Source organism: Girardinichthys multiradiatus, chromosome 1 (genome assembly GCF_021462225.1).
Source record: "Girardinichthys multiradiatus isolate DD_20200921_A chromosome 1, DD_fGirMul_XY1, whole genome shotgun sequence".
NCBI lineage: Eukaryota > Metazoa > Chordata > Actinopteri > Cyprinodontiformes > Goodeidae > Girardinichthys > Girardinichthys multiradiatus.
The window spans coordinates 37,887,984-37,898,619 of NC_061794.1; the positions used below are offsets into that span (position 1 = coordinate 37,887,984).

Consider the following 10,636-nt stretch of genomic DNA (forward strand, 5'->3'; position numbering starts at 1 on the left):
GTGTATAAATCAAAGGTTATTTAGACAGAGCGTGGCTGGATGGATGGATAGTTGGATGGATGGATGGATGGATGGATGGATGGATGGATGGATGGATGGATGGATGGATGGATGGATGGATGGATGGATGGATGGATGGATGGATGGATGGATGGATGGATGGATGGACCTCACTAATCTCTGTTCTATTACGATGAAGACTAAGAGAATTTTCAACTTTAGATAAGATATTGACCACTCATACCTTCTGAATATAATTAATTAAAATTAAAAACATCTGACATTCTTCTTTAAGAAAATAACCTTTTACTGTTGCTTCCATCCCAATTTCAAGCAACAGAAGACAAATATTGGTTTTTTTGCGCATGTCAGAGAGCATAACACGGTGGTGTATGTTGAATGGGCCAATTCAGACAGCAAGGCAGAAAGAAGGAGACAACCCAATTCTTCAGGCACCACTTCCCCCACTGGATAAAAATATGTGGTGACAGTCTAAACTTCCTTTAGCAAAATGACATAAAGTGCAATATAACAGTGGGGAACAGGAAGTTTGACAGGAGAATGGGGGAATGCTATCCTAACAGAGAAATGACCAATCTCATTCCACTTCACACAAATAGCAGGCTCCTATAGTCACATTTCTTGCATCATATTCATACAGACCATGTCTTTCTGTGCTATCTGTGGCAATGAATGACATGCAGGGGGGTTGACGAATAAATTTATGTAATTCTTTAGCAGTCTATGGCGAATATTGTACATCTAACTGAAAAATAATTTAACACCAACAAATGTGAGTCTATTCTACTCTTACTCACATTAACTCCTACATTAGTACCTCATTTCACCATTTTTCTAGGCAATATTAAAATAACAGAACATGCTGAGTTACTCTAAGGCCCCTTAGCTCTGAAACATATTCTTCATAAATAACACCCAGAGTAACAGGGACATTTTCCAAACAATAGTAAACATGACCAGCTCTACACAGCCCTGTGTGGGGTGAATGAGCAGTTGTCTATGGGAATATTCAGCCCACAGAAATGAGCACAAAGAGGCTGAATGCGCTAATTTGGTTGCACAGTACAGTAGGATACACTGTAACAAATACAAATCAGTTCCACAGCTATGCTGGATGCAATATTTAGAGCAAGAATCCATCAAAAAGTAACAATGTTTGCGTATTTTGTGCATAGATAAATGAATATTATATATCAATTCACATTGTTTTATGTGTTTTTGTGGATCCTAGGAAAGGACTGTTGAAAATGTTGCTAATCTCAATGAGAATGTGTGATTTTTAATCCAGCAACATCCTCAGATAGTAACAATATTTTAATATTATACATTTATATTTTAATTTAAATATAAATTACTATTTTAATATAGTAATACTAAACATTATAATATCTTGCCGGTAAGAATGGATGAAGAATCTATATGAGCAATAGTTTGCAGGTTTTGCCATTAATTTGCTGTTGAATTGAATTATATACTTTAACTGTGCCATTCTAACACATGACTATGCTTTCTGGCTGTATATAGAGTCATTTTCTATTTGACAGTGTGATGGCTCTGCCCCAGTACCAAGGTTTTTTCAGCTTCTAATAGGTTTTCTTTTAGGATTGCCTGGTATTTTACTCAATCCATCTTCCCAATAATTCTAACTAGCTTCCCTATCCCTGGAAAAGCATCCCTGCAGCATGATGCTGCCCCCACAAGTATCAACTACTGGATGGTGTATTTAGGGTAATGTGCATGTAGCCCTCTAGGCTTGCAGCAAACTGCAACTGGCACTTTTTATGGCTTTCTTTTTGCCACAGTTGTCCTGTCAAAAGGATATCCCAACTGAGCTGTGGATCTCTGTAGCTCCTCCAGCATCACAATGAGCCTTTTTAGTGCTTCTCTGCTTAAATTTCTCCTCTTGCCGAGCCTATCAGTATAGATAGACTGCCATGTTTTGATCGGTTAGTAGTTATGCAATACTATTCCCTTTTTAGATGATGGATTGAACAGTTTTAATGTGATTTTAATTTTACATTTATAATATCTTGTCATTAACTATGGTACCTTAAGGGAATATTACATATGTATGTAAAAAAAAAATCAATTAGACATTAGTCGCCTCATCAGTATTAGATAGATGATTAAAGCTCACAAAGCTTTTCCTTCCTATTGTCCTTTCCAGATTGCTTGCGGTTGTAGATATGAATGTGAATGTGACTGTTAAAGTAAATATGCACGGTGGACCTACTCCACGGTCTCTGAAGGGCCCCTCTGGTTGCTCTGCAACTGCTGTTTGTTTGGCTACTGGCCTTAGAAGAGTGCTTGAATGTGCTCCCTGTTCTCCAGTAGGTCTGCTTTGCTGCACAATCATCTTTAATCATGCCAGCATTGACCTTTGTCAAACAAAATCAGATGCTTTGTTGTCTTCTTTTTGTCCAAGTCTCAGTCTCAACACAGTAAGGTTTAGACACCAGGTTGTAAAAAATAAACGGGTCTTTTTCTATTCAAAAAAACAAAATAGTGAGAATATAAAGAACTTTTTTCATTTAAAGTAATGTGTTTAATTCCTAACAGCAAGGCAGAACCTGCAGAGAAACTATGTATTTAGATTAAATCAAATTATTTTTATTTTTATGTCCTCCTGTGCTCTTGTTTACTTGCAGGAATGGCATTTTTCTAATCAGATGACCTTACCAATAACAGAGAACACATCAGATTTCCAAACAATGTCTATCTTTCCATTCAGCTGTTTCTGAACAGGACTGACAAGCATTCTTCCAGTTTTTTTCATGGAACATTGCAACATAGAACATCATTGTTCAGGTGGCCTAAAGGTCGGTTCTGTGAGGGTGCTGGGAGAGCATTCAGCTCATTTGACAGCTCATGGCTCTGTGTGTCATAATTAGGAATTTATCAGGAGAGCCACCAGACAAAGGCACATATCTACAGTATGTGTCAGACATGTAAGGTTCTACAAGAAGAAGACAGAAAAAATATGGTCCAACTTGGTTGCAAAAAATAACTATTCTCACTGAGAATAACTATTCTCAGTGAGGTCATAATCTACCCAATGTAAGACAAATAACAGCTGCATCAATGTTTGATTGGGAGCACAGTGTTTCAGAGACAAACCAATCTTGAGACCCTTGATGATTGTGTTCGTTTCATTGAATGCCAATAAAATGAAACAGGCAGGGTGTATTACACATCCCCTGCTGATCTATCAGGCTGACATAACAAAATGTCAAGTGTAATGTCTTTCCAGGCCCCTGCCACAAAAAAAATAACTGTTTGCTTGAAATAGAAAGCATATTCACTCCCTCCACTGTCTTCAATCAGTTATTCCACTACATGCAGCCAACGAAATAAACAACAAATAATTAGGCCAAATAAAGCAGACCATCAGTTTCTCACAGCAAACAGTTACTTTAAACTAGCCCATCCATCCATCCATCCATCCATCCATCCATCCCTCCGCTGGCTGGCGGATCCCAAGTTGTTCCTAATTCACAACAGTGATTTGTTTCCACCAGCATGCTCTGGGTCTACCCCTGGGTCTTTGGGATGTGCAATAAACTTCCTTAAACTAGGGATCCAGGAAGCATCCTGATGAGATGTGTGAACCACATCCACTGATTGACTCCTATTGATGGTTATGAGCAGTGGTTCTCCTTCAAAACTCCCCCTGGACATGTAAGGTACTTATATCTTTAAGGCAGACTCGAATGACAGAGAATAAGCTTATTTCATCCATTTGTTCCTTGGTTTTATCATTTCAATCAATATAAACATCACATAAACATAGGTGAGAGTTTTGCCTTTCAGTTCAGCTCGTTTTTTGACCAGGATAGACCGGAGTAGCGCTTGAGTTACAATACAAGAAGTCAACAATCTCTCCGTCCAGTTCATGCTCCATTTCACCTATGTGCTCAGGTAAGTAATCTAATTGATTAGACACACATAAATTAAAATAATCTAGTTCTGTTGTTATTCAACTTTACTAAACTTGATCTATTTTGTTGGATCTTTAAATAGCAGAGATGAAAAAGTAAAAAAAAAAAAGGAAATCTTTCTCATGAAAGTCTTGTCTATTCAAGTTTTGAATAGTGCTGTTATAATACACCTACACTATAATTACATAAGAATGTCACCTCTATGCCTTTACATATTACAAAGATGATGGCATGGTACAATAAATTGTTTCACAGTTATTGTTGGCTTCAACAGTTAATACAGTTATTCTCAGTATCTTTTGCTTTCAGTTTTCAACACACGTTTCCCTTCTTGAGTAACATTTGTGTAAAATATAGTCATACTGACTCAACACAAACTTAAAGTTAATGCCAAACAACTGAAACTAAATGTTCTCAAAGAAAGGTCAATAGGGGAAAAAAAGAAAGACTATTTGAGATATTTACTGTAAGTGTGACGTCTATGTAGAAATCAGTATTTAAAACCTCCTTCTAGCTCTACAGTTAGTGCTATTCATTATTATTTCTTGCCTGAAACTTTCCTTTTTCAAAGTTTTTGAAATTTTGACTACAAGCACCTGTTATGAAAACACAAATTGGCTGCAATTACAACTATTATGGTAGTCTCATTCTTTATTCTGGATATTCTGCAAACAAAACACTTCAGTTTTGAAATTGTACTTTTTGCAATACAGTCAATTATTTCCAGTTGCCTGAATGAAACTCATAGACTGACATAATTTTCCAGCTATTTCTGGTGTGAAAACAGATCGCGATGAGCTAGTAGTTGGAATGAGCTGACACCATGATAGTCCAGTGTTCTCATTTCATCTTAAAAGTATGTGAAAACAATATAGTGAAAACAAGTGTCAATCTAAGTAGTGTTATCTTTTTATATGAATGACAATGACGCAAACTGGACTCTATTCTGGAGTCTAACTCTTCTATCTAGTCCAATCAGATTTTTAACAACAGGTAACCAAATGCAATCCACTTTCTTTTAAAACTTCATTTAGGAGGTCTTGTTCAACCTGGTGGTGAGCCAGTTTTCTAAACAGAGGTCTGTGACTTTATAAAAATGGAAGTTTGGCTTATGGTCTTAAGGCCACACTATATTTATCAAAACTTTAGCATGTCAACATTTTCCTTTGCTTGACTGGACCATCTTCCACTATCTATGGGGCAGCATAATACAGTTTATACAGTACATAAAACAACCGATTGCCTTCCCAATGCATGATTCTGCAGAGCATCGCAGATGTGAAGTTTATTTAGAAAACATTTCGCAGGTAAAAGTCACAAAGTGAAGAATAAAGCAGCAAAATAAATAAAACATTTTGAAGGGGGGTTAAAACAACCATATGTAACACAAAACACAGACTAAAGCAATCATAAGCTATCAAATCAAGCCCTTACTAACTGAAAGGCTGTTAAAATAAAAGTCTTTATCTGTGTTTTTAAAAGATTCAACAGAATAAAGGAAACATAAAGAAGGAGGCAACCCATTTCACAACCAGGGGGGCCTTGAATTTAAAAGGTCTGTCTCCCCTGGTCTTTTCGTGGGACCAACAACCTCTGCCAGGTGATCTCAGATTACAAGAGGAGAAATGAAGCTCTGAGAGGTCAGAGATGTAAGCAGGGGTAGAACTATCTGGGTTCAAGTCCAATAATAAAAATGTAAATCCTGAATTTAACTGTAGCTCACTGTTACACACCCACTGTTTGATGCTGGTTAGGCAATTCATTAAACATGGCAGTTGATGGCATTCAGAAAGCCTAAATGACAGGAAAATAAAACATCATCAGTATAAGGATGTTAAAAAAACATAAGAGTATGTGCCCCCTACAGTAAGCAAATACAACAGGTTCTAGAGATAAACCCTGTTGATGAAAACAATATAAAAAAAAAACAATATATCCAATATGTCAGAAAAAAATTAACAATTGGAGAATTTAGATCAAGAGAGGTGCCATCTTAAAGGCAACGGTTTTTGTGTCAACATCAGTACTTAAACATGTCTGCAACGTTGACAACTGGAACACTAAATATGCTGGCAGGCATAAAAAAGTGCAATGTTGTCTTCATGCTCAGCATGCACTTTCCTCTGGAGAATTACAAGCCTTCTTCACACATGGGATCATTTTTCAGACCAAGAGTTACAGATTTAAGCAGGGACATTTTAGACATTTTTGTAAGGTAAGGAAAGTATATTTATATAGCGCTTTTCAATAACGAGACACTCAAAGAGCTATAAACCTAGAAATTTTTAAACAGGTACACTGGTACGGCAAAACACCGCTTTATATTGGGAGGTTAGCTCAGCTGTAACTATCTGCACAACCTGTTAATTAATGGTAGCATATTTTTCAAATGTTTCTTCAGACCACTTTCAAACACACACACAATCCATCTCTGTTGGGCAGCAGCTGTACTGGGACACATATTTACTTTTTGACCATTGTAAATATTTGCTGACTAATGCTCTATATCCTGCAAAAATCTAAGTCTGTCAACAAATAAAGCAAATGCCTGAGCTGAAGGCTACATACCTCTTCCATTGCAAAGAAAGAATAAAATGGTGAATCTGAAGCATACACAGACAGAATTTCTCATACAAACATAACTGCATATTACACACAAACCAGAACACAGTTCCATGAAGAATCACAAATCTTTAGTTGTTTATTTTTCTCTAGATTATTGCAGCAAATTAATTTCTTTGTTATATTATTGAAAATGTCTCATCTTTTTCAAGTTTCAGAAACTGAATCAAACTACTTGATGATTAAACATTTAGCAATTAGTAAAATACAAAAATATATAAAATAATACATAAAAGAGTAAAAGTGAGGTGATAAAATTATGTATCATTCCCTTCCACGAACAGCAAAATAGAAAATATTTTGCAGAGTCATCGAAGCAGCAGCCAATAGACACTCATACACACTGTCACACATAAAGTAAATAACTAGTACTCATTCTCATTCATTCTTACCCTCCATAGGCTCCAAAAGTGAAACTCCTCTTTCTCTGCGGCATACCGACAGACAGCAGCGAGCCAGTCAACTCACAGCTGAGTGCAGCCAGCGCTTGTTTCACTTACGCTGACTGAGCGTGTGTGTGAGCGTCTCGGCATGCGTGTTTGTATGCACTGTCTGCCGCTTAGGCTCCACTCCCCAAGCCTGACATGCCCTGCCTCCACCTCCTCCTTTTGTTCACACGCCTCCACCACCAACAAAGAATAAACTGCAAGAGGATGAAGGAGGACACTAAGGAGGAGAAGGGGGGTGGGGTTTAAAGCAAAGGCTGCTGACCATGCGAGTCACCCGGGGAACCAGGAGAGGCAGTGACAAGCTTTCCACACAAACAAGCTTTGCCCTCCCTCTGAGGCATCAAGATCACAGAGAAAACATTTTAAGTTCAAATAGTTTTTTTTGCTTTCAATTAAAATTACTTAAATAGTAAAAAACACACATAAATGACACCAATAAGACAATTCGGTTTTTTGTTATTTAATCAAATATTTTAAAATCTCCAAAAGTGAACATATCAGAGGGAGTTTGCTTTCTGTAAAAGTCTAGTAACACTGGTTCTCCCTCTTCTCGCACTCCAGGATAGCTGGTCTAACAAGCTCTAAACATCAGACGGATACTCCTTAGAAACATCCCAGTCACAGCCCTGGTTCCCATTAAACAGCTCCACTCCTATGTACTGTTCTGTACTGCAGGTCACGGCCTCTGAACGAGTTACTTATCTGTTCATCTGCCTCTGACTTCTTTTGCAAGCCCCTGGCATGCACACACAAAAAATGTTAACGTTACTCAGAGTTATCCATGCAGTCTTTTTACTGCAGCTGCACTGATTAAATGGAGTCTCTCGACTCTACTGTTGAGTCTAATAAACTGTCAGCAGTAACAACGATACATTAATTCTACTCTGGATTATTGAATAAAAAGGACTGCGAGATCAAACATCAGCCACCTATCTAAGAGAGACAGCTATCTATGAGGCACAAACTATCAAAGTGTTCATACTGTTTTTATGGAAGGTCAGCATTATAAGGAACCGAGACAGGTACTTTAGATATGACATATGACTGTTTATAGCTTGATGACACTTAATCTGGTCTTTAATCATGAATTCATTAAAAAAACACTCCAATCTAGGACGTAAATATCTCTATGGACCAATGACAATGCCTGCATTACATTAACTACAAAGCACTCCTAGTTACTAAGTACTTAATCAATGGGCTTATGAAATGGGCACAATCAGGCTGAGAGACAATTGCATCATCTCTCCATAATTACATCACAGCTTTACTCTTAAGCAATAGCCAAAAAGAACACAGTCCTTGGCTGACTTTGTTGGTAATGTGCTTCACTTTGTTTCTTTGCCATGTGGTAATATTTTTGGACAGCTGCATGGCTTATGATTTTCTAGGTTATTGACTGATAGCAACAATTGATTTAATTGGCAATGGTAGATTATTGCCATATGATGGGTTTGGCTTTAGATTAGATTTTAAATGCTGTTAATCAATTACTCTGGTAATCTACTTGTGAGCCAACATTTAGGTTTACATTTGCGTTCTGTTCGGTGTTAGACAGTTAACAGATACTGGCAAGCAACACTAATATATAAACTGTATTTTGCCAAATATGAAGATGTCTGCAGCTTTGCCTTGTGTTTGTTAGAGAACTGACATGAGCATTTATTTCTTGTTCTGATGTATGTTTTCACAAACTAAGATCGGTCCATATCGGTCTCACTAACAGAAGTTATCACTAACCTCTAAAAATATTTGAACTTGACAGGTGAACCTTTGTATGCTGGGCTTTTACAGCTTTAAAGATATGCCAGTGTTTGTCTCAAGGTTAGCAAATACTACTCTAACAGTGAGAACTGTGTCCTTACTAGGGATGTTCTGGTCCAATCCAAAGGAGGGGATCAGTGTCCTGATTAAGGGATTTTTTAAATTATCAGTTATGTTGTCCCTGATGTCGGTGAAGTGTCAATTTATTGTCAGTGACACCCACAGCAAGCAATGCATATAAATTGTTTTGCATCCACTTTTTAAAAATCACTATTTACTTTTGTTTGCACAAACTTGTGAAGATGTATTCTAGATGTTTGTACAAGTATTCATCTTTTTATAATGATCTTCCCAGTAAAAGAGAGATTGTATTGGCAACAGCAGCTTCCTGTCTAACTGTTATGTGACCTGAGCACATCTGAAACACTACTAATTATAATTTTACATTTTTTAAGTTTTTCAGTACACAGTTACATGGAACTGCACTGTAATCTTTTACAAGCTGAATTATCAAGGAGTCATATTAAAACACACAGGAAACATGTTAACGCTTCAGGAAGCTGCTCCCAATTAAAACATTATTAGCAGGAGCAAGACGTGACTTTATTTAAGACTGTAGCTGTATGTTTTATCAGATGTATCTGAAGGCACAAATGAGAAAGCTGTGTTTACAGCGACACAATGTCAGAATATTATAGTAGCTTTCTTAACTGAGCTAATCTCACGTTGGAGCCGCATGTTCAGACTTTCCTGGAGAAACTCTGGTCTGGACAAAATATCTGTAGCTATCTGGAAAAACAGGAATATGAGAGATTGCTGCATCCAGAACTTCATTGGTGAGTTGTAATACTGATTAAATATGAAAATGTTGTGTTTTTACTGTGTTGTAAAGTTTTCAAGCATAAACATGGAATTAATTTGATTATTTTCTGTTAAATATTGGCCAACGCATATTCTTAAATTGATCAGCTCGAAGTATTGAAGACATAAAAAAACCTCCTCAGGACATCCATGGTCCTTACCATAAATTTAGAATCTTCAAATTAAATAAAATTTTCATGTGATGGTTTGTGCAGTATTATGTTGGGCGGAAACACCTGCAACAGACGTAACCTGCAGTACTGAAGATGACAAATATCTGGTTAGGCTTTAGTAAGTTAAATTTTGGAGCATACTGCATTTGATGTTTCCTCAGTATAGACTGTGCAGACTGTAAAATATGCACTCAGACCCATTTAAGAGATTAGGTCAGTGTGAAGATGTGATATCTAAAGGCACTTTGGTCTTATCCACAGCGTTTTGCTTTTTAGGATTGCTTAAACACAGCCTGTGTTATTTAGGTGCCACATGGTTGATCTTACATGACAGCTTTGTTTGTAGCTTCAGTCATCTCTCCCCATAATTCAATTACCTAAAGTAGCTGTGATGTTTTTAAGACATTTAAATGGGTGCCGTCCAGACAGAAGCCTGTAATCACATCACCTCGGGAGCAAGGCCCAGAACTGCAAGCAGTTCTGGCTTCGCTTTTGTCCTGAAGAGGAAGTGGATGGTCAGAAAAACTCCCAAGGGCAAAAAAATAAATAAAATAAAATCAGAGATCCTGTTTGAATAACTGTGTCTTATTCAAAACAAACATAAAATAATTAAGAAACGACAAAAAACTCACATTTTAAGATACCTTCCACTTTAGTAGAGCTAATAAACAAGATATTAAGGCTCATAAACCAGCACTGATTGATTTTGTAATACTACAGGTATACCAAACACGTTTCCTCCCACTCGTAGTCTGACTGACTAAAATACTGCCTCATAAACTCAATAATTTATTTCCAGTCTGTCCCG

General features: G+C 37.1%; 1 protein-coding gene across 2 annotated transcripts in view; it reads right to left on the minus strand.

Annotated features, from left to right (window-relative positions):
* LOC124867239 (rap1 GTPase-activating protein 1-like) overlaps window positions 1-7,200 on the minus strand; it is a 72,517-nt gene extending 65,317 nt beyond the window's left edge. For both annotated transcript variants that reach the window (XM_047363662.1, XM_047363623.1), the window contains exon 1: window positions 6,974-7,200. In XM_047363662.1, the coding sequence (XP_047219618.1) occupies window positions 6,974-7,017 (44 nt within the window). In that variant the 5' untranslated portion in view covers window positions 7,018-7,200. The remainder of the gene's footprint in view (window positions 1-6,973) is intronic.
* Between the last annotated feature and the right edge of the window lie 3,436 nt (window positions 7,201-10,636).